Source organism: Dasypus novemcinctus, chromosome 2 (assembly GCF_030445035.2).
Source record: "Dasypus novemcinctus isolate mDasNov1 chromosome 2, mDasNov1.1.hap2, whole genome shotgun sequence".
Lineage (NCBI taxonomy): Eukaryota > Metazoa > Chordata > Mammalia > Cingulata > Dasypodidae > Dasypus > Dasypus novemcinctus.
Genome location: NC_080674.1, coordinates 47,449,794 through 47,474,732, shown reverse-complemented (window position 1 = coordinate 47,474,732; position 24,939 = coordinate 47,449,794). Strand labels below are relative to the sequence as shown.

Sequence of the window (24,939 nt, the reverse complement as noted above, 5' to 3'; positions counted from 1 at the left end):
TACTACACTAATGAAAGATGTTGTTAATAGGGAAAATATGGGCGGGGTGGATATGGGAATCCCCCTACATTTTCAAAGTAACATTTATGTAATCTAAAGCTTTTTTCAAAATAAAAATAAATATTTTAAAAAGAGAGTCTTTACCATGGATTTTTAGTTAGGGGAAAGAGTATATTTTCTTATGTTTTAAGCCTATTTGAGTTGGTGATCCCTTGTAGCCAAAGAGATCTAAATGTTTAAAATGTTTCAGAAACGTCAACTATTTTTAATGAAATTTTTTAAATCAAGATAATGTACAAGTACACACGTGTATATAAAATGATTCCAATTTTGTTCAAAAAGCATACATATAACATCTGCAAGGAATTACACCCCAAAAAAAGTATTAGCAATTATATTTTGGTGGTAAAATTATAATGTATTTTTATATTCTGCCTTATATTTTTCTGTATTTTAAATAGTAAGCATGTATAATTAGAAAACATAAATGTTATTTGGAATCTTTGTTGTTATATCTTTGCCCTCAAAATGATCTAAATGAACTCTTTGGGCATTTCTTATCATATCAATTTAAAATGTGTATACTCTTTGACCCAGAAATTCCATTTTTAGGAATTTACCCTAAGGAGATAATGAGATGTCTCCAAATACATATGTTCTTGGATACATATACAATATTGTTTATTTGAAGCAAAAATATCCATTTGTAGAAGAGTGATTAAATAAACTATGGTACTTTTCTATATAACAGAATCTTATTCAGCCATTAAAAAGTATTTATTGATAAGGAAAGATCTTCATGAACAGTTAAGTTTAAAAAGTAAATTAAATACTATTACTAGTAAAACTGCATTTTGATAAACATGTAGAAAAGGGAATATATAACTAAAATGTTAGTAATTATCTCTAAGTAGTGGGACTTTGGACATTTTATTTTTACTTTTTATACTTTTTTATAAAATTTTTCTTAATTAGGGGATAAGCATGTATTATTTTTTATGATCATAGAGAAGGTAAACTCTCATATTTTTAAACTTTGAAATACAAGTATTAGTCAAGATGATCACTATTATGAGAAGAATCTCCCAGCTACTTGGAATAATTCAAAGTCACACCCCTTTAATATCACTGGACAATGAGTTGTCCTTATGTTTTTAAGATATTTAAGACATTTGAGATATTCAATCTTCCAACAAGAATTTATAATCATAGGTGTTTCCCAATATATTTTGATTTCATATATACATATGTATATATATATGATTACCAAACCCCAGTCCTAAAAGAGTGACAAGATTAGCTAATAAGTAGTCATTCTTAGAAAACTATATCACTTCTGTCATCTTTCTTCATTGTACACTTGAGTTTTCTTAATAAACTAAGTAAAAACTGAGGTAGTCAACAGCTGTGTTCTAGCTATCTACTCTATACACAATCTAAACCAATGTCATCAACATAACTTATTAAATTCTCAGTAGTTCACCAACAGCAAGTTTCAAATCACCTCTAAGTCAAATATATACACTTCCACTTTAAAATTGTTATTCACTACAATGAAAACTTGAATGTCCTGTTTTCTTTAGGTTTGGAGATTTTGAAAAAACTTCACATCAACATACATTAAAAATGAAGACAGGACTAATGGCATTCTTCACCGTGGCCATCCTTGTTTGTGCCCTTGTTGCTTTGCAAACACTTTATTTGTCCATTTCAGCAGAACAAGGTTTTATCAGTACATCACTTCTCTAAATTCCAGGTAAGCACTATAAATCACATTCTATGGAACAGTCTTTGCTCTGAAAAATCACATTCTTTCCAATTCTGAATGGTTGCTTTTTTATGATTCTATATTCAAGGAAAACATTAATATTATTCCCCTATGGCTCTTAGCTGATAAGAAATAATTAACGTTTTCAACCTCAAAAAGTTTTGGAAAGATAACGACATAGATAAATGCAAAATCCTGCATTATCATACTTTTGGTTGTAAAAACTTTTGGGTCCTCTCCCATAAATTTATTTTTAAAATTTATATGACTAGACATAAAATGTATAACGTAATCTGGAATAATAAGAATATACAGAAGGAGGGATAGAGATATACGGGAGCAGAGAGTTTGTATACTAATGAAACTAGGCTGGTACTAGTCAAACTAGGTTGTTATTATTTTAAGATGTTAATTAGAACTACAATGGTAACCACTAAGAAAAAAAATAACTAAAAAATATAAAGAAAAAGAAAGAGGAAGGCATCAAAATGGTACACTACAGAAAAAGCAACTAAATACAAAAAAAGGTAATAATAGAATCACTGCAATGGATTTTCAGATTTTACACCAAAAGCCATTAGCCATTAAAGTTTTACCTTAACAGAAACCACCTCACACCCACTAGACTGACCATTACTAAAAAACTGAAAAGAACAAATGTTGGCAATGATGAAACAGGAACATGTTCCTATGTTGGTAGGAACATAACATGAGGCAGTCCCTGTAGAAAACAGTTCAGCAGTTCCTCAAAAAGTTAAACATAGAATTACCATATGACCAGGCAATTCTACTCCTATGTATATACCCCAAAAAATTGAAAGCAGGGACTCAAACAGATATTTGTACACCAGTGTTCATCACAGCATTATTCACAATAGCCAAAAGGTGGAGACAATACAAATACCCATCAACAGATGAGTGGTAAACAAAATGTGGTATATTCAATGGAATATTACTCAGCCTTAAGAATGAATAAATTTCTGATACATGCTTCACCTTGAAGACATCATGATGAGCGAAAGAACCCAGATAGATATAAAAGGACAACTATTGTATGATTTCTCTTATATGAAATATTTAAAATAAGCTAATTTACAGAAACATAAAGCAGAATACTGGTTACCAGGGGTGGGGGGAGTGGAGAATGGGAAATTATTGCTAAATAAATATGAGTTTTAATTTGGGATGATAAAAATAGTCTGGAAATAGTAATAAAAGTTACACAGCATTATCAATGTACTTAATGTCGAAGAATCAACCACAAAAGGTTAAAATTATTTTTCTGCTATTTATATTTTACCAGAATAAATAATTTTTTTAAAATATGTTTTAAAAAGTATTGGAACACATAAATAACAATATTCAATAAGCATTTGATAAAATCTAGTATTTAGTGTCTTCTATGGAAAATATTTTAACCAAACTTCACTTGACAGAAATTCTAAGAGGGGAGCCAATGTGGCTCAGTGGTTGAACACCAGCTTCCCAGATATGAGGTTGTAGGCTCAATCCCCTCCCCCAGTACCTCAAAAAAACTTTTTATTTAATTAAAATAAAGAAATTCTAAGAAAGTGTTTATGTGTCTGCCTAGAAATATGCAATGAACATAATCAAACACTTTTCACCTAGGGGCTCTAAAATTATCAGAGTAAAATATTCAACTCTATCTTTACAAAGCAGAAGGGATTAGATAAATAAAGCAATATTAATAATTCATTTGTCACGTTCTTAGGTGAAGTCCCTAGAACTACTGTAGCCCAGTCAGCTTTATCTGCTTCTACCCATTCGAGGCAGGGAATTCACCTTCTCAGAACATTCTCCAAAGATTTCTCCTATACCACTCTCTCGTGCGATACTCACAAAGATCTTTGTTCAAGCTCTACCTAGTGCCCAGGGGCACTGTGAACAGAAAGACAACATGGTAAAGCAGCATGTTAGAAACTTAGAATTAAGGTAACTCTGATCCCACTACTGATGAACATGAAGAAACAGAATTGAGTGTGACTTGTTTTTAGTTCTTTTGTTGTTTTTTTTAAATTATGTATGCTGTACTAAGACTGAATCCTAACTTTTCTTTATGCTAAGTAAGACATTTACTTTGAGTTAACTTACAGAATGTGGGCAATTTTTTAAGTGAAACAAGCTTACAGAGCAATTTTCAACAGGCTCCTTTTATTTCTTAATTTTGTATAAAATTTTTAATAAATTTTTATTTAAAACATACAAAAGTTGTTTTCACCTTAACAGAAACCACTAGGAAAGCACTCACCTCGTATCAAATCCTCGAACAATTGCACCCATCGACTTTGCTGCACCTGCAGAAGCAAGACCGGCAACTCCACCACCAACTATCAAAATCTAGGAAAGGAGATAGAATCTGTCATTTTTTTAAATAAAATTCATTATCAGTTTATTACAAAAATTATCAGCCATTAACTACTGGTGCCTGGTACAAAGTTAGCATTTAATAAATGGTGCTAATGATGAGGAAAGGCCCTCAATAAATATATTGAATGGTTGGACTTCTCTTTACCTGAACCATCATTATTTTTACAAATTTATCAAAATTTATCAAATTTAAGTAAACTCAGAGAGTCAGAATCTAGACTATAGGTTACAGGGGAAGAGGTAGGGATAGACAATGGGAAATTAAGACTTAAAATGTACAGTGTTCCTATTTGGAACAATGGAAATGTTTTGGAAATGGATGGTGGTGATGGTAGCACAACATTGTAAACGTAATTAGCACTGAATTATATATTTGAATGTAATCAAAGGGGGAATTTTAGGTTTTTATGTATGCTACTAGAATAAGAACTTTTTTTAATAATCCTTGGAACTGCACAACAGTGAAGTTTAAGTTAAACCATGTACTATTGTTAATGGTACAATTATAAAAATGTTCTATCACCAAATGTACCACACCAATGTAAGGTGTTAAGAATAGATGGTATATGGGAATCCTGTATTTTATGCATAATTGTTAAAAAAAACAAATACTGGCAAAAGTCAACAACCTTCATTTAAAAAGAGCCTGAAAATCACCATAGTTAGTGGTAATGGTCTGATAATATCATTATCTTATAATCTGTTCCATAATGGTGTGGTATGTTGGTGAAGGGTTGTTGTATGGGAATTCTACACATGTGCATGATTGTTTTGTAAGTTAGCAAGTTCTGTAATAAAAATATATATATTTTTAAACAGTCTGAAAATCAGTACCTGAGTGCAAAAGCTACAAGATCAGTGTTAGATTTGTTAAGGATAAATTAGTTTACTTTCCCATAAATAAAAGCTACTTCTACTGAAATTCCCAGTGTGGCGTTCTGACTACCTCTCCCTCTCAAATTCTAAGGTCTTTCTATGTTCATAAAATATCAAAATAAGTTCTAAATATGTGTACAACTTGCTGAAATATCTACTCCAACCCCTATTTTCAGTTCAAATGGCTTCTGAAAATAATAGATGGTGACCAAACATAATTTTGAACCATTTTGAACTAAATGTACCTGAAATCCAAAGCAATGTAACTAATCTCCATCACTGTAGAAGGATCAGGGCCAAGAGAACTAATTAACTCCTCAGAAAAAAAGAGCCTTGCTCACCTTCTAAGAAACAAAACAAGAGCAATGTTATCTACGCTCTGGACCTTTCAGACAAAAGTCCTATTACACTTTCCATAAAGAGTCTGTTGAAGACAAGTCCTTGTTCCTGTAGAAAAAAATGCCAACCACAGAAACAGTAAAGCTTATAAATTCACACCTACCCACCATGCCCACACCTCTTTCTGCCTCCTTAAGACTAGGCTAGTCAAACTGTGCTCCTAGGATTTCGAGGCAGTGTCTCAGAGATTGGGTGAAATTTCTGCTGATGGTTTGGGGACGAGGATAAATCTACAGGACAGGGGACAAGGAGAGATGGGAGGGAGCAAGCAGACTCTGGTTTCAAGGCACCAACACACTGAAGACCCACCATTACTTAAAATAAAAAATAAATTTAAAAAATTAAAATTACAGCACTAGGGAAAGTTATCCTGAATCGACAAATAAAGAACTTCATAATTTAAAAGACAGAAACCCACAATACTAAAACAATATAGATCAAGAACAGAGGGAAGCGGACTTGGCCCAGTGGTTAGGGCTCTGTCTACCACATGGGAGGTCCCCGGTTCAAACCACGGGCCTCCTTGACCCGTGTGGAGCTGGCCATGTGCAGTGCTGATGCGCGCAAGGAGTGCCCTGCCACACAGGGGTGTCCCCGCGTAGGGAAGCCCCAAGAGCCTGCCCAGCGCGAAAGAAAGTGCAGCCTGCCCAGGAATAGCACCGCGCACACGGAGAGCTGACACGGCAAGATGACGCAACAAAAAGAAACACAGATACCTGTGCCGCTGACAAGAACAGAAGTGGACAAAGAGAAGAACACGCAGCAAATGGACACAGAGAACAGACAACTGGGGTGGGGGGGAGGGAGAGAAATAAATAAATAAATAAATAAATAAATAAATAAATAGAAAGAAACAAACACAGATTCCTGTGCCACTGACAACAGAAGCGGATAAAAAAGAACACACAGCAAATGGACACAGAGAACAGACAACTGGTGCAGGGGAAGGGGAGAGAAATTTTTTAAAAATAAAATAAAAACAGAACAGAAATTTGGCCTTTCCCTTTAGCATGGGATAGAAAAAAAGACATAGAGACTGAGAGCTTGGGTTCAAATCCTAATTCTGTTACCAACTAGTTCTGTGTGACCTTGGGCAAGTTGCTTAGCATCTACAGTGCAGCAATTGAATGCCTTCCCCAGAGTGTGGTTATATTAAATGACCAACTCTACTAAGGCATTGACCACTGCACAGCACACCACAGACATATACTCAAGAAAAGGAACCAACTTTGACTATCTTCTTTATTTCCAGTCACGTAACCTGCCCCTCCTCCCAGTTTCCCCATCTAGTGAAAGGAACTAATTGTGCACACGATTGTCCAAGCCAAGATGTAGAGATAGTCTTCAGTCCTCCCTCTGTCCTATAACCCATCCTCCAGTGCATCACAATCCAGCCCCTTAAACCCCCAAAAAGCCTCACAATCCATCCGCTTCTCCACGTTTCTGTTGCCACCACCCTCTCAGGGCACTATTTCTGCCACCAACTCCTAGATCTTGCCTTCGCTATTCCCCCTACTATCTATCCACTGCTCCACCAAACTGCCAGAAAGAATTTTTTAAATCCTAAGACACTTTTCTCACCTGCAAAAGAATCCAAACTTTGTCATGTGACCATAAGAGAGGCCCCACCCGATCCAGCCTAGACCCACCTTCCCAACATCATCTCAGGTTACTCTCTACCTTGCTCAATACACACTCCAAGCCCAGAGCTTTCCTTATCTTTTTTTTTTTCTAAATTTTATTTTATTTTATTTTTTATATTACATTCAAAAAATATGAGGTCCCCATTCACCCCCACCGCCCCCACCCCACCACTCCCCCCACAGTAACACTTCCTTACCTTGAACATACTAAACTCTTGCCCACTACAGGGCATTTAGATCTACTGTTCCCTCTGCCTGGAATCCTAAACCTTGCTCATCACAAATGGGTTCTTTCTTCCCATCCTTCAGGTCTCAATTCAAATGTCAGAGGAGCATTCCCCATTACCTGAACTAGAGTAGCTTGCCCCTTTACTCAATGTCCCATCATCCCATTAACTTCCCTTATAGCTGAAATCTTCTTAGATATTAATTGAATATTATATTAATAGATGTATATTATATACATATAGCATTGTATGGATATTTATGCATATCCATGGTAGTATGTGTAAATTTATGTCATCTCACCCTAGATTCTCTAGAATGTAAGCTCCATGTGGCAGGGATCTTGTTTGTCTTTTTTTTTTTAAGGATTTATTTATTTCCCCCTCTTCCCCTTCCCCTCCCCCACTGCCCAGCTGTGCCCATTCACTGTGTGATCGTCTATATCTATTTCTCTTTTTGTCTTCTCTTCTCATGTTTTCTCCTCTAGGATTCAGAGGTTCCATCAGCTGAGCCACCTCAGTTCCTGGTTTCTGCTGCGCTTCACCTTGACTCTCCCCTTCATCTTTCTTTTGTTTCAGTATCATCTTGCTGCATGACTCACTTGTGTGGGCACTGGCTCACCGCGCAGGCATATTTTCTCTTCTTTTTCACCAGGAGGCCCCAGGGATTGAACCCAGGTCCTCCCATATGGTTGGCAGAAGCCCTATCGCTTGAGCCATATCCGCTTCATTTGTCTTAACCATGCCATTCCCAGCTCCTAGAACAGTGTCTACCATATCATAAGCCTTCAACTGACTGATTTGAGCTCATCCTAAACAAGAAAGAACTCACCATGTTACAGGAAACCCAGAAAAAATACTATCCAGTGTACCTTGATAAGCACAACTAATCTAATTCTTCAGTATCACACAACTATTTTTGGCATCTAACCAAAGTCCCCTCAGCTGCCATTGAAACTCTCAGTAAAGACACTTTTCCACCTTTTAAAGGCTGACTGAGTCTCCTTCTCTTAACCTCTTGTCTTTTTAATCCCTTTTAATCCCTTAAATTTGAAGCTTTATGCTTCAAAAAGAAAGCATTTTCTTTTCAAAATTATTTCTAGAAATAGTCTAACAAAAGCAGCATGGTAGATTTGTGCACCAAAGCACTCAGACAGTTTAAGAACAGTATGAACTTCTGGTCACCATGAGTGCCAGACATTTTCTTAGGATCCAAGAAAGTCAAAATGTAATCATTTCACATACCACGTTGGTGTTGTTTGCTCCTTCCTTAAAGTATACTGGCCTCCACTTAACAGGTGGAAAAATTATATACTCTAATTTTTCTGAATTCTAATTCTATTCCTCATCAAACTAGTCATATTCCAAGAAACTTTCACTACACTTCATGGTAATAAACTGTAAACATTTTTAGAGTGAAAAATGCTGAATCGTCCTAGGTCTATGTTTTGACAATCCATTTAACTATCCTTTATGTTTTGCCTGGGTAGACAGTAACCCTATTAACTACATATTACATTCTTTCTATCAGTTACATATCCATCTGATTTTTTATTGAATAATACTTTTAAAACCTTACATCCCTTTTAATGCTACATTTTAGAATAACCATGCCAAAAACCATGTACTCTCAAAGCAAAAGAAATTTTAAAAATAGAACTGAAAAGTAAATATTATGCTTCTTCATTCCTTATGACCATATTCTTGATCTCCTTCTCCCTCTTTCTTCTTTCCTTCCCTTGTCTCCCTTTTTATACCTTTTGTCATTTTTCTTTACCTGGCCTGTTTTCCAAGGCAATATAACTATATTTGTCAAAGCCATGATTATCTTTTTTTCTATTTTTTTTTAGATTTACTTTGCTCATGAACTCTGGATTTATTTAACAAAGTACTTCAGAGTAGAAAGCACCAGGTAAACCTGTACTCTACAGACAGAGAAGACACTAGGCAGGTAAATGACAATATTTACTGTCTTGTCTCCTATACCCAGCTTAAGTGTTCATATACTTATTTATTGTTTTTAGTTTCGAACAGTTACAATACAATACTCCTGTTCTTTCACCTAATCATCCCACCTCTGACCATTAACTGTTCCTTTCTGGTCTCAATCTAAATTAAGAAATTGGCGCCCTTTCTGCCAGATGCCCTGATTTCACCATCTCTCCCATTTTTTGTTCTCTTGACCCAAAATTTTGCAAAAAGTGAAGAACCAATATGTTGCAATGATTGGGAAACCCAGAATTTGATGAAATTTAAAAAAAAAAAAAAGTAATGAACAAGCTACATAGAACAAGTTAACCAAAATATAGTCTCTAAAATTCAAGTTAGTAAGGCAAAACAGGAAGAAAACTAGAACTTTCAGAAATATCAAAATTCTTTTTTTTTCAAGCAATCTTAAGTGTGTGGCTTTGAGGCTCTACCAAATATCTGTATGAGCCACAGAAGTCATCAGTGTGAAGTTAACACATAAAAATTTAAAATAACTATACATACATTAGGACTCTACATCCACTCACCTTTAATTAATTAACCTTATGAAGAAACATTAAACATTTCACCTACCTTAGCTGGAGGAACTTTTCCAGCTGCTGTGATCTGACCAGTGAAAAACCGTCCAAAATGATTTGCTGCTAATACAACAGCCTTATAACTTGAGAAAAAATAAAGAAGAGATAAATAATTCCATACAATTTAAGACCTTGGGCTCATATATCACCCTAAGTTTTCAATTAAATTTTTATTTATCAAAGAATAAAAATAACAGTTAATATTTAAATAGTATTTGTATGTGCCAAGAACAGTTCTAAGTGACATATATATATATATATTTCACTCCTCTCATCTTCAAAAACCTTATGGATGGATACAATTATGATCTCCATTTTACAGATGAGAAAACTGAGGCACAGAGAGATAAAAAGACCTGACCAATGTCACCCAGCTAATAAATGGCAGAGCCAGAAGCCTCATCAGGCAGCCTGCCTGTGGAGGCAAACGCTAACCCATGATGCTATCCAGCGTCTCCATAATAAATATTGCAGAAGATCAGTTGAGATAGAAAAGAGGAAAGAAAGAGACAAGAAAATGTTGCCAGTGGTGTTCTTTGGATACTGGTTCTATGAATACTTAAAACTTTTTGTTTTACTTTACTATGTTGACCAAATTTTCTTTGATAAAGATGTAGTTCCTATATAATGGGGAAAAATAATTTCAAAGTTTAAAAATTTACATTACTTGTATATAATAAGATTCCAACCTCAGAAACATAAAACACCTCCCTTACCTCTAATGCATAAAAGCAGGGGATTTTGAGGCAGACTGACCTCAAGCCCTAGTTCTACCACTGATTTGCTTCGTGACCTTAGGCGAATTTCCTTAACTCTCTAAACCTTGATTCCCTCATCTATAGAACATGGACAAAAAGAACAACTTTCTCTCAGAGTTGTTGTGAAGGCTAAATGAGATAATACACTTAGCATAAAGCCTGATACACAGTGAGTGATGGGTGAATTTTAGAGTGTTTAGCTATAGAAACAAGCTATGCAATAAAAACTAGTAAATTACACCATTTTTTCTTTCAGAAATCACTGATGTACTGTTTTGACTTCACCTTCACACCATTTTATACTTTAAAAGTACTTCTGTACATTCTCTCTTAGTAATACATACTCTGCCTGAACATTATAATGCAACTATCTAAATTAAGATCTATCTAATAACAGACAACAAAACCTTTACCTGATCATATTTCAACAGAATAATGCTTAGTATAACAATTAATGCAAAACATATAACAATCACCATTGTTACTTTAAATTAAATCATACTAGAGCAGGTAAACAGTATCTTAGAGATTTTATCAGTTGTTAATCTTAGTATCATGAATCCAAATGATAAAAAATTTCGACAAGCAAATACAATAAAGATTCAAAGGTCATTATAAGAAATTAATTTTGGAGACAATTGTTTTTAAAGATTCAGTTGCTATTCTGAAGGAAAACAAAAATGAAATTAATAACACAGGAAATATATCAGAAAATTTTGAATGGAATAAAGTGACAAAGTGTTATCAACTTTTTATGAGAAAAAGTTCAGAATTAATATTAAGGAATCAATTAAAGATGTCTTCACTGTAATATGGCTGTGTATGAGAGTCAGACAATGATTTACAGCACACAGTGTGGAGACATATAACTTATGATTCATTTTTCATAGAACAAATCAGGACATAAGGCAGTGATTCTCTGAATTGTTCTCACTGATTCCCGAAGGTTCAAACTTCAGGCAACTCTGGGGTCAAAGTTTATGGGATCAAGAGTAGGCATGTTTCTGGGCACCTCACCGCCATTCAAGCAAAGCCAAAAGGAGAGGGGCTGAAATCTCCAACAATCACCAAGTAAAATCACTGCAAAAGAGAAGAGCTATAGCAAGAATGTTTCCGTAACACATACTGAGCTTTTGTGTAAATTGAAATGGAAAAGAATCAACCTACCCAGCAATGTTAGCCATGGAACTTAGGGCATCATACCCCTGAGCAATTGTAACTCTTGGAACCTGGTCCATTGCCAGGACTGTAGTTTTCCTTTTAGAAAGTTTATTTAACAGGTCTGGATTTTGGGCTGGGTAAATAAAACTAATCAGTGTTCCCGATGCTTTTAAAAGTTCAGCTTCATGGGCACCTAATGTTGGATTAACCATGGGAGCTCGCACCTGAGAAAAAAGTCAAGTCAGAGATTAAAACTATAAATACCTTACAAATATTTTTAAGTAAATCGGGCAATTTAGGTAATCTGCTATAACGGAAATAATACTCCGTAAGTAAACCTCCATCAATAAATTTCTGACTAAACTCCTAAGCAAGGTAAGGCACACTAAGACCTACACCATGTATGCTCTGACTGATGGACTGGTTTGGGAAAAGAGCACATACTCCCAGAAAAAACACAGTAATAGAGCAGGTTTGCTCTACAGAAGAGTAGGGCAGGGGAAAAGTAGGTTCTATAATAAATCTGTCCTCCTAAAATCTATCATACTCTGCTAAAACTAAGAAATATCAGAACAAAAAGACAAGAAATTTTTGTCATATATTCAAGGATTCAATCCTTCCTAATTCTGATGGGCATAGCATAAACATTTGGAATAGTGGAAGTTAACACTATAAACTAAAATCTCCATGGCAGTGCGTATAAATTTTTCACCTAAAATTCCCGATAAATATATATAGACGAACACAATTCAAAATAGTAACCTTGCTGAACTAGATTTAGAAAAAAAAAGCTACCATATATTCTAGTATGTTAAGAAGTATCAAATCAGCCTATGACTATATACTCCACATGCTTGAAAGTTTTCAAACTTCTACTTTTTAAAGCCAAATTTAGAATTTTCAGTTTAAAAGTGTTGTAAAATATGTTTTATATCCAATTTTAAAATCAGTCCTCAATTAAAGTGTATCATTTCTTTAGCTTCCAGTTTGGAGAGCTGTTTTCAGGCACGTAAACCCAGAAAACACAGCATCTGGGGTTTACATTTTAAAAGGAAATACAAACACAAATACTGCGTCAATACTTTGATATCAAAGCATTTCACCTTTTACCTATAAGACATCTTTGACAGTTATTCACATTTCAGTTGCTGACCAAGTGATACATGGGACTCTAGGTTCTGGACTTTAACTAAGACTCTCGCAAGCTCTATTTTCCTCAATGAAAATCTATAATACAGATTTGGTAAAAATTAGAGGACAACTTTGAATTGATTCTACTGGCCCCTAGCCAAGGCTCAGCTGAGACTGTTGGCATATTAGTGAGTGAGTCAAGCTAAGAGAATGTTTTCCTTGCTTTCCACAGAATATTAACAGGCTTGAACCACAAGAGAGACTCTAAGGTCAAGCAGTTTATCAATGCTGGTATAAAATTATCCAGGTTTATATTATCAGATTTCTCAGCACCTTTAACATGTGTAAATCACTAAAGGGATGCAAAGCATTTCCAAAAATTATTTTCACTCTACCAATCTGTTTTTGTGGAATATTTCAAAAGGTTTTTTTTCTTAGAAACTACTTGGGAATGGATTTTATTCATTCTTCTATTTTTCCTAAGCTCTTTTAGATCACCAAGTATCTGTAAACCTAAAAACTTTAAAATTCTTAGCTGAATTGCAATTTATCTCTATACCATACACTTTACTAATTAATTTTTAAAGACTGTAGAAAAAATGGCTTTACATCTTCTGCCAAAAAAAACTATTAAGATCCTGGTGAGTCATACATTAGACTTAAAGTAAAAAAACTATGTGATTGATTCCTTTTAGACAAGAATGTTGGAAAAAGCTTATCTTTCCTGGAAAAGTGAAAAGCTTATTTTAATCTGACAGTCACATAAATAGAGTCATACTTCCCTTTTGCTTTGGTTGCAGAAGGCTCAGAATTTAGTGTTCAACTCTAGTAACCATCTTCTGCTAGATTCTTGATAGAGTTCACTTTCCCTTATTCTATGTTTCTTTACTTCAGACTTTAAAATTCTTCATCAGATTTCTATTGTACATCAACTTATGGTCTTTTATTAAAATAGGTGAAGCTATTCACCATTCAGGCCAATGCTGATTTCTCCAGAATAGTCATGCCCTCTCTAGAAATAACACTTACATAGGTGTATATCATTGAGCCTTCTAGTTATCAAAAGAGCACTGTACATTCAGTACCAAGCTGAGTTTCACAACTTCTTTCCACCCTAGCGGGAGTTTATTCATCTGTAGACATTTTGGATATAAAGGGGAAATTGTCTTACAAATTTTTCCTAGCTGTTAAAAAGGGAATTTCCACAGACCAAATGTAAAAATGTCTGAAGATCACCTTTCCTGTTCTCATAGATAAACATACATGACATGCCTGATAAAAGCCCTACTGGAGTATGAAATACATTCACAACCTGTAACCGTTTCTTTGAGAAAATGGTATCCTTTGAAAAGACATAGCACCAGCAAGACAGTAATTTAATTTTCTTTGAAAATATTTTAAAAAGTCAGCCTAATGTAAATGGGAGAGGAAAAAGGAATAATTACTTTGACCACCAAATCAGAAGCCAGCACTTCCTTTGTCCCTTGGATTTGAGCACCTGCTGCTCTATAGTGATCATCTGAGAACTTGGAAGCTTCGCCAGCACCTGACTCCACGACAACATTAAAACCCTGTTTGACCAAAGTCTGAACACCAGCCGGAGACAATGCCACTCGTTTCTCATTTTGGAAAATCTCCTTGGGGACTCCAACAGTCAGTTGCTTATATGGAATTCCTACAAACAGAAAAAGTCACAAACAAAAATACATTTGGTAAAAATAAAAAACAACAATTCAATGTTTAATAACAGATTTCAGAAAATAGAAATGGGCTGTTCCTCAAAATATACTGCAGTACAAGCTGCTGCTCAAAATGATGTTACTTGTGAAGTGGATGTAGCTCAGTGGTTGAGCATGTGCTTCACATGTACAAAGTGTTCAATCACCAGTACCTACAAAAAAAAATGATGTTACTGATTCATAATCATAATACTTTGAATTTTGCTGATAAGTGATGGGAAAATTTTTATGCCCATTCTCCAGAAAATTCTTAATATTTTATTTGCCCAAATGTCTCTTCTCAAGGTACATAGCTAGCTTAGCTTATTCTTAAGAAAAACTGGATTGAGAGATCACTTGGCAAACTGACTTCACTCTTCAAATTAATCCTTTTGAGTTATGGTCTCCCTGTTCTTAAACAAAAACAGAAATAATTAGCTGTTTTAAAGAATAACCCTGTACTAGACATATTTATGGTGTACCACACATAACTCCCCTTCCTGGCAATTTGGCCATAGGCAATCCTCATAGCTTTCCAAGTGTTTTTATCTTGAGACACTGTAAGGCTAGGTGCACCTGTTTAGACCTAGGATTAGCAGTTGTGCCAAAGATAATTATCTACAAGACAGGCATGAGGAAAACCAGCAGCCTATGAGATGATCTCGTACAAAACCTCTGCTGGCTCTACCTTGGCCACTCTATCCATCACTCTTGTTCTATCTTGGTCAGTGACTACACAACCCAAACAGGTTCTTGTTCATAGGATTTGAATGGGAGACCCACAGAAAGGGACACAGAGTGTAAAGTGGTATAGAAGCAATTTGTAAGCACAGCCATGAGGTAATCAAAGGGAGGTCAGCATCACCAGTGGGAGAAACCTCAGTAGTGGACACCCAAAGGGAGATGAGCCACAAGAATGGTGGCCTGTTAGCATTAGCCATGAAACCCAGCATAACATTCCACTTCTTCTTAAAGTAGACGACAGGTTTCCTGTGCTCCCATACTCCTCAACAGTTCATACAATAAATCCTCAACACAAAACGTAACCTGGCATATCTTTGTTCTTTGCAGCCCAAAAGAGACTGCATAATAACAGACTCAAAATATTTATATACGGTTTAGGTAAGTTTTTGCTAAAGGACATTAGTTACTCCTGTCTTAATCAACATGTGGTATAAACAAATATTTTTAATAAAAGGCACCTGCTTCTATTTAAGGACTGCTAAGGTGTAGAAAATCTATTCATACAAAACAAACTCTGAATTATACCTAATAAAAAATGGATCAAATTATCTCTGTCAAGTAACTTACTGAGACCTTAGAGAGATTAAGTCAATCTAAAAACATTTGCATTTGAACAGTCTTAGATCCCACACTAAGTACTTAAGCAATAATAATTTACAGTAAGCCAAAGGCAAAAAAAAAAAAAAAAAGGCTGAATCTTACTCCCTACTGAAGAAGGAAAATAATAGTATGCTGGATTTGGATTGATGTCCAAAGTTAAATTACATGTGGTACTTCTCTGGAGAGAAACCTCAAATTATCCAGGCCCTGCACATCAGAAATCATGGAAGCTACCAAAGATGACTGAAGTCATGTCAAAAGGATTTAAGAACCAGCCAGAAGGAACTTCTACTGGTCAAAGATGGCACAATTTGAACATTAAAAAGAATAATAAATTGCAGTAAGAAAAACACAGCCAAATACGTTTAAATCCATGAGTTCCTAATAATACTCAAAAAATAAATTTAAAAAAATATATTTTAAAATCTTCATTGGTCAACTTTGGAGAAAGTCACATGTAGTAGGCAGAAAAATGGCCTCCTAAAGATGTCCACATCCTAATATCCTGAATATGTCAGATTACATGGCAAAGGGGAATTAAGGTAGCAGATGAAATTCAGAATGCTGATCATCTCCCTTAAAATAGGGAAATTATCCTGAATTATCTAAGTGGGCCTAATATAATCACAAGAGTCCTGATCTGTGGAAGAGGGAGGGAGAAAAGTTAGGGTCAAGGAGCTATTTAAAGACACCACACTGCAGGCTTTGAAGACTGAAGAAAGGAACACAAGCCAAGTAATGCAAGAGGCCTGCAGACCCTGGAAAAGGCAAGGAAGTAGATTCTCCCCTTTAGCCTCCACAAGGAACATAGCTCTATTGAAACCTTAATTTTAGCCTGTGGAGTCCCATTTCAGACATCTGACCTCCAGAAATGTAAAATAATAAATTTGTGCAGTTTTAAGACCTTAAATTTGTTACAGCAGCTATAGTAAACTAATTCACAAAGGAACAAACTCATTATTCCAAAAACTGGTAAATAATGGGAAAGAATCATACATTTACCCCACCTTTCCAGTATGATCTCAGGGTTAACTGAATAAAAGAGGGAAAGTTTTTCTTTACAGAAAATTCTAGCTAATAAATGGAGATGGAAAGACAGAATATCACAATTTTGAAACCCCTAATACAATCGTAGATTAGCCAATAATTATCAAATAATTGCTATAGTGCTTGAATGAAAAACTGATGGCAACTTCATAACAGAAAGATCATACTGACAAGGCTCAAACTCACCAATCACTTTTCTTGAGGTAACACAATAGAAAGTGCACACCACCCCCCATGAACCTGAATCTCAGCAAGGCTTCAGATCTAACTAAATGGTAAAGAAAATACAAGGGACAGAGAAATTAGTTAAATACCAAGGGAATTCAATCAGCAATACTCAGAATGCAGGAAATTCTCCAGGGCAAGAACTAATCTCTTACCAAGTAAATTAAAAGGAAAAAAGAGGAGGAGGACTCATTGATCAAAAGAAATCTAAGAGACAGAGCAACCAAATGCAGTGTAGACTCTCTTTGGAGCATTATTTTGACAAGGTAACTATTAAAAATAAGAAAAGAGGAAAAAGAAACAATTGGGAAAATTTGAATACTGGTTGACTGGAATTGCTTTTCATTATTTTCAAAGTGGTAATGAAAAAAACCCTGCTTATATTAAGGGGAAAAATAATCCTTATAATTTTGAGATTTTAAAAAATTATCTAGTAAATTATCAAGAAATTAAACCCAAAAAAAGGTATTATACATATTTGATATACAGATCTTGAGGTCCATGCATTTACTCCCAAGAATACTTATCATGTCCTCAATGCAGTTATTTCCTTTTATTTTTCCACACAATTTTTATCACATTGGATAACCTTGCTTGCTAGACTAGTTTAAAAACAAATCTGAAGAAAAATTGGGGGCTCTTAGGGACAGGTACCGTGCCAATAGTAACATCATCTGAGAACCAGAAAAGAGGCTGTAAAAGCAGACATATGTCAAAAAATCTAGCAGTTTAGGGGTCTTTAATGCATAGACAAACAGTCCGACAAACTTAAGCAATGAAAAAGGGCATTATTCCATGTGGCAAAGACTGCCGGTTATCCCCTAAATATCCATTCTCTTCTTCCACCTTAGGAACAGTATCCCCTGCTATGCTGCCACCTGGAATAAAAAACTAGATGTCCTTGCCTCCCCTAAAGCTAGGTTTCACCACGTGTCTGAGTTCTGGCCAGTGATGTGGACACAGGAGTACTGGGTCTTCTGGCAGGAATGCTTCAAGGGAGTTGACCCAGCCTAGAAGGGTCCCTGTGAGCCTTTCCTCCTTCTAGCCTGCAACTCCAAAACAGCAGCACATAGTGTTCAGATCAGAGAAGGCAACTGGAAGACTTTGGCTCTTACTCTTTTTGACCTGGGAAGCTAGCAGTGAACTTTGAATGAGTGACAAGATCTTACATTTCAAAAATATTAGTCTTTCTCTTGTGTGCAGAACAGACTGTAGGGAGGGAAAGGCAGAAAACACAGAGACCAGTGAGAAGACTGGTGCAACAATCCAGGTAGCAGATGATGGTGGGTTGGACCAGAATGATAACAAAGGTGATGCAAGAAGAGGACAGATTCTAGGTCCAAGTTACAGCTGACCAGTATCTACCATGAGGATCTAGGATGACCCCAGGGTTTCTGACCTGAGCAACTAGGATAAAGTTGCCATTTATTGAACTGGGGGAAGAATATGGCAGCTCAATTATTATAATATACTCAGTTCCTAATTTCCTGAGCACAGATGAATCATAGATGGTATAATTCACCCAGTACTGAGTAGGAAAAAGGAAGGGTTGCTAGGAAATATGGTGACTATGAACATGGTCCCAGTACAACTCAACTGGCTTATCATTTGTCTTTTTCTGTTATGTTTTCCTCTCTGTTAGTACTGACAATCAGGAACTTCTATACATGGAAAACATAAGAAAGCACTCACTTAGGTTGGGTTGTTTTTTTTTTTATTTAAAATCATCACTCACAAGCACCAGGGCATAAAATTGCATGACTTTGCCTTTTATCTATAATCAGTGGATATATTAGCTCATATGACTTGAAGCTTTAATTTATATACACTGAAGTGAGACTTTACCTTGTTTTACAGGGGCTTTGCACCACAGCACCTGATGAGTGTGAAATGTCCGTAAAAAATCCTTCTTCCCAGGAAGAATCCTATAGGATCCCAAATTGCTAAGAAAAGGACATGAACAGCCAGTCACTACTGTTTTCAATAGATTTGCCATGTTGATATGAGCTCCCACTTTCTGAATTACGTCCAATGTCCCTCAAGGTAAATCAACTAAGGGGAAAGAAAATAAAATGTTTATGTGTCAAGAAATACATACTCTGCATGTCAAAAACATAAAAGATACTAATCTAAAGAGCTTGGAATATAAAAGTTATATGTGAGCAACTACAAAGAATTTATTTCCCAAGTCCTTTACTTACAAAAGATACGTGAAAAGTTTGTTTCCAATTCAGGTATTTAAAACTTGGAATCCATTTTCCCACACAAATTGGAGTCTTAAATTATTGTTCAATCCAAGGCTAGTTCACAGTTCACATAAGTCTATTTAGTCCTTAATGTAGCTGGAAAATAAAACAGCAAATTGTAACACAGTGCAGTCTCAACCTACATGAACTCATATCTTTTAGTCAGCAAACCCAGTAAAAATGGCATATAGTCAAAGTTACCCTTGAATTCCCCCAAATTGTCTAAAATACTATACAGTACAGTAGGGGCTTTCACTTACCCACCATGTGATCAGAAAACACTAGCATCCTATTCAGCACAGCAGTAACCTCAACCTGTGAGACCCTCTGAACTGAAGCTGAGTGAGCAAACCAAGATCCACGTTTACAAAGTACACACCTCAGGAAAAATTAAACGTGAATAGTATATAATGCCAATACAAAAAAAAAAAAAAAGTCTATGGTCTCTTTAACACATAGGCTTGTGCTGACAGATATAGGTATAACTGGGAACGGAACTCTTCTGTCAGTGGTTCTCACAAGTCGATCTTTTGCCAACTCTAACCAGATGGGTGAGGCATCACTGGTCTTTCCTGTGGACACCTTTGGCAACTCTCCAGGGATACATCGAAGGTACTCCCCCCCTCCCCACAATCCCCAATATACCTCCATCCGCCTCTCTTTCCTTCAAAGGTAGAAAAAAGCAGAGGACCTGGAAGTCTTATCAGTCAAGCTCAGTTAACTACACCAATGACATCATTAAGTTCTGTCCCATCTTGAAGGCCATTGAAGGATCCAGCCTCTGTTCCTGGAAGATGTCATAAAACACTCTCCCAGCCTCCAGAGGAAGAGGGGGCTAGCTCATTTTTAATTTCAGAACTGCTGCCACCCTCTCCCCAAAGCAACTTCTCACAAACAGCAGAGAGCCCACATTGGTAATGGAAATTCTCAGTCCAGGTGGTCTTTATTGGTAAGATGCCCTTTAATTCAAAAAATATGTACTGAAGGCCACCTCTCCGAGGCATGGCCATTGGAAGCATTTGTAAAATCAAATTGGAATAGGTCACAATACTTGGAGATAAGAAAAGTCAACAAGTAATAAAACTATACAGCAGAGTAACACAAGTTCAGAGTTCTTTGAGGGATCAAAGACATTGTGTTATTGGAGGGCTCAGAAAAGGAGGGAAAGGCATTGGAGAAGGAGAGAATAACATGAAAAAAGCTAGAGAATGTGATTCAGTTAAACATTTATATAACCCTGCGTTTGAATAGAAGGTTTTTCATTTTCAAAGTGTTTCCACATGTTACCTCATTTCAGTCCTAAAGCATTCCTGAGTCCCATAATCATCCTCCTCATTCATTTGCCAAAACCAAGAACCAGTGTGTTCAAACTTCAGCTACACATTCAACACTTTCACTGAATCTATGACAAGAACTGAGGGAGATGCAGAATTAGATAAAAGATAATCCCTGTCTTGAGCGAGATTATTTTCCCAACCATTAATGAATGGACTAACCATATTACAACCTACCCATTTACCCTAGTTTCTCTTTTAGGGTCATCCCAGCTCCCCAACAACCACTGCTCCCATGGCACTGACAAGGCTTACCCAGACCTCATCAGCAAAAAAAATGAAGATAGCTATAAGAATGCCTGTGTTCTGTCTAAATCTGCCACTCACACACTGTTTGCCATGAACTGTTCTGAGTCTCAGTCTGCTCATCTGTTAAAGGGGCATAGGAAAGCAGGTCTCTAGGGTTCCTATAGGTACTAAAATTGTATGATTACATGAGACTTTTACAATGCTTTCAAGCTGAAGTCCTATTTCATGGCCTGGGTCTGGAAAATCTGTGCTGCCTACTTGGAAAATGGTCATTTAATGCTGAGCAGATCCCTGACAGAGGCATCAGCTATTACAATAAAACAAAGGGCTTTCAGAGGCTGATTTCTCTTAAAAATTCTACTTAATTCAAGCTGTGAACATACAGGGCAGCAGTCAAGAAGAGTCCACATCCCTAAGCCTAAACCCAATACAAATGATGGTGAAAGATATTAGGAGAATATGTGAACCATCTTATCACTGACTAGTAAATGTTTATACCAAAGATAGTATTGCCTCTTAATTGTCACCTTTTCCCATCTTCACTTTAAAGTTCTCTGTTGTATAAGCTATGTGCTTCCATAACTTGGAAGCAATAGGGAGAAACTTTATATCAAAATTGAATAAAAAAGAATAACTAATTTTTCAGAATAGTATTCATAGGACCAGTTTAACATAAATTATCTGGGTAACTATCTCTCCTACTGGATATTAAAATCCTTGAGGGCAAGCACCCAACCTAGAGAGTGAGGAGAGTATAAAGAATAAGAGGGTGAACCCTGGAGCCTGTGTGACCTTGGCAGTCACTTAGTTTCTCTACTCCTGATTTCTTTTTTAAAATGGGGATAGTAATAGCACCCATTTTTAAAAGGCTGTTGTGAGGATTAAGTCCTTACCACACATAAATTCTTTTTTCAGTGTAAGAAGGCATTATTCCTGTTGTTATTATTTTTCACTTTGGTGTTAACCTCTGGCTTGTGCTTTGCACAAAATAGAGGAAATCAATAAATAGTTGTTGACTGACAATGAAACTAGGGCTAAGCAACCTGAAGAGTGAGTATCTATTGAACATATTCTCCAAGGAGCTTCAGGAAATTTCCTCTGAAAATGAAATCCTCGTGGAAAACTGAGTCCATTAGCAAAGGTAAGTGAGCAGCATCTGCGCACGTGCTTAGAAAAAGGTAATCCTAAACTGCCTGGTCTGTGAACATTAGAAAAGGGGGAAGAGGGAGTTCCAAGGGGGAAGAGGAGAGCATTTTAAATAAAGGTACGTGGGCACTCTTGCCCTCGCTCGGAATAAAGTCTGTTCCTTAAGGCTCCCAACAGACCCCTTAAGGACTACCCTGCACCACAGGGCGAATAAAGGACGCCTGCAACCTTTAAACAGTCGCGCTTCAAAGCACGACATATCAACAAGGACACAATACCCTTGTTTTAGCCTGCCAGGCGGCGTGACCTAGCCCAAAGCCACCGGCGCAGCGGCCACAGCCACCAATGCCACCCCTCCCTTGGCAGCTAAACGTCCACTCGACTAGCAGCTGCAAGGGACCGCTATTTATAACCTTCCCCTGAGCGGATTGGCCCAGGCTGTAGAAGTTATTCCGCCTCTCCAGTTTGAATCTGCTCCTGCCCCAGGCGGTCTCCTGCGCTGTCTCTCCTCCCCCACCCCACCCCACCCTTGCCCGCTGCAGCTCCACTTTCGGCCCCCGCAGAAGGTAGCACCGACCAACATCACCCCGCCCCCACAAACAGTCAACTTTTGCTCGCCACCTCATAGGTCTCCAGCCTAGCACCCGCCCCGAACTCCCTGAAGGTTCAAGCACCATTTCGAGGCGTCCAGCTGTCCCCTTTCTGGGAACAGCCCCCATCAGGAGTCCTCTATGACCTTTCCCCCTCCCATACATGCGAGAAAATGCCCCCGTGCCATCCCCACCGCTCCCACCCCCAACCCCAAAGCTCGGAGATACCTAGACAGCTGCTGATCCTTTCCCTGCTCCGGCGCGGAGCCGGTTCCCGAATCCACCCTCTCACCTAGCCTTACGGGAGACAAGAAAGGGGGCCTTTGTGGAGACAGCTGTCCTTGCCCGGCCTGCGGGTGACCCAGGCGCTGCCGCCGGCGTCTTTCCCGGCTGGCGGGCCCTGGGACCGGCGCTACTGACCCCGCCCCCTTCTGCTCTTTGACAGGTCTCCTTCCTAGAAGGGGACTCGGGTCCTCAGCGCCGGCCCCGCGCCCCTTCTCCGGTCACGCCCCAGACGCGCGCCCGGGCTGCCCCGACTGCCCACGCCAGCAGCACGAGGGCGCTCACCTGATCCCGGAGGCCGGGCGCCGTGGGCTGCGGGCCGCGAGGGGACGCCGAGCGGGCAGACCCGGGCTCGGTCTCCGCGGCTGTGCGCCTCCAACCCGGAAGAACAGCCCCAATCGGCGGCGGCACACGTGACAGCGCGCAGCCCCCTCCGCGGCTCCGCGCCCCTCCCGGAGCGGGCCCTTTGCCCGCTGGGTCCCCTCTGTCCGCCCTCCCGCTTTCAGGAGGACTAATTGACCTCACAAATGCCCGCTTGGAGCGCAAAAGCACTTACCCTAAAGGCCCCTTCTGCTCTCCTCGGTGGCAGCAAAACCTCTTTGTCTCTGGCTTGGCCCGCGGCCCCCCACCCTCCGCGCTTTCCCTTGCCCCGACCTTGTCAATCAAACCTAGTGCCAAATGCGGGCACTGAAGTTTTCAGGGATACATTTGTCTTCTCCCCCTGGAAAGCCAGTTTCAAGTGTAATTTTCTCTCTGGTGTCCCACCAGAATATATAAGCGTATAATATAACGCTACTTTTGGTACTTGACTTTCCTCTCTCTAGGAAAAACCAGAACTGCCGTAACAGGAGAGAATCAAACAGAAAGGGGGAGGAGACGAGAGGGGTGGTGAAAGGCGGGAATGGGGGAGTTGTTTTTCCATTCCTGCAGGAGAGGTGGAGTTAAATCCTGGGGAATGCTGTCAAAGCCGGAAAATTCCAACATCGGAACAGGCCTAGAAGAAGTACTGTGTTTCTGTATTAATATTCAGTGACTGGAAGGCACACTTGGAGAACGTTATGTTTCCTGACCAGGCCTAGCCTGATTTCAGTAAAACACTTAAAAGACTCCAAAACATACTTGCCTAGCTGTTCTTTTCACAAAGTTATGTTACTTAGTTGCAGGTGTATTCTGATTTAAAATGAAAGGAGGAAAATATAGACTATATAACGTTAATTTGCCCAAACTTGAATCATGATGATGAGTCGTATTAACCGAAGGGGTGCTGATGCAAAATACCAGAAACCTTTTGGCTTTTATAAAGGGTAATTATTTGGGGTTGGAGCTTACAGATACCAGGCCATAAAGCATACGGTAATTCCCTCACCAAAGTCTATTTCCATGTGTTGAAGCAAGATGGCTGCAGATGTCTGCCAGGGTTCATGCTTCCTGGGTTCCTGTCTTCCCAGATCTTGCTTCTCTCCAGGCTCAGGGTTCCTCTTCCCCCGGCTTGCTTTTCTTTCCTCTGTGTGCTTACTTCCCAGGGTTCCAGCTTAAGACTTCAGCATCAAACACCAACATCAAAACAACATTAAAACCCTCCAGCATCAAAAAGTTCCAATTCTGTCCTTTGCAATGCCTCTTATCTTTGAGTCCCCACCCACCAAGGGATGGGGACTCAACTCCCTACTGACCATGGCCCAATCAAAGCCCTATCATAACTTAATCACACCCAGGTACAGACCAATTTACAAACATAATCCATATCTATTTTTGGAATTCATATATCAAACTGCTACAGCATGGTCACTACTATTTACTGTAATTTAAATATTAAGGACGAGTGAAAGAATTAACAACCCCT

At 37.9% G+C, this 24,939-nt stretch overlaps 1 protein-coding gene across 8 annotated transcripts in view; it reads right to left on the bottom strand.

The window, feature by feature from the left end:
* The window catches only part of NNT (nicotinamide nucleotide transhydrogenase), a 100,525-nt gene extending 76,401 nt beyond the window's left edge, over window positions 1-24,124 (bottom strand). Inside the window, exons 1-8 of one of the 8 annotated variants that reach the window (XM_071208080.1) lie at window positions 23,653-23,934; window positions 20,783-20,909; window positions 19,451-19,591; window positions 19,095-19,301; window positions 14,361-14,590; window positions 11,791-12,008; window positions 9,861-9,948; window positions 4,038-4,126 (exon numbers count right to left, since the gene is read on the bottom strand). In XM_071208080.1, coding sequence (XP_071064181.1) covers window positions 4,038-4,126; window positions 9,861-9,948; window positions 11,791-12,008; window positions 14,361-14,590; window positions 19,095-19,245 — 776 coding nt within the window. In that variant the 5' untranslated portion in view covers window positions 19,246-19,301; window positions 19,451-19,591; window positions 20,783-20,909; window positions 23,653-23,934. The other 7 variants (XM_058308768.1, XM_058308778.1, XM_071208073.1 and 4 more) reach the window with 7 other exon arrangements.
* Window positions 24,125-24,939: the final 815 nt, after the last annotated feature.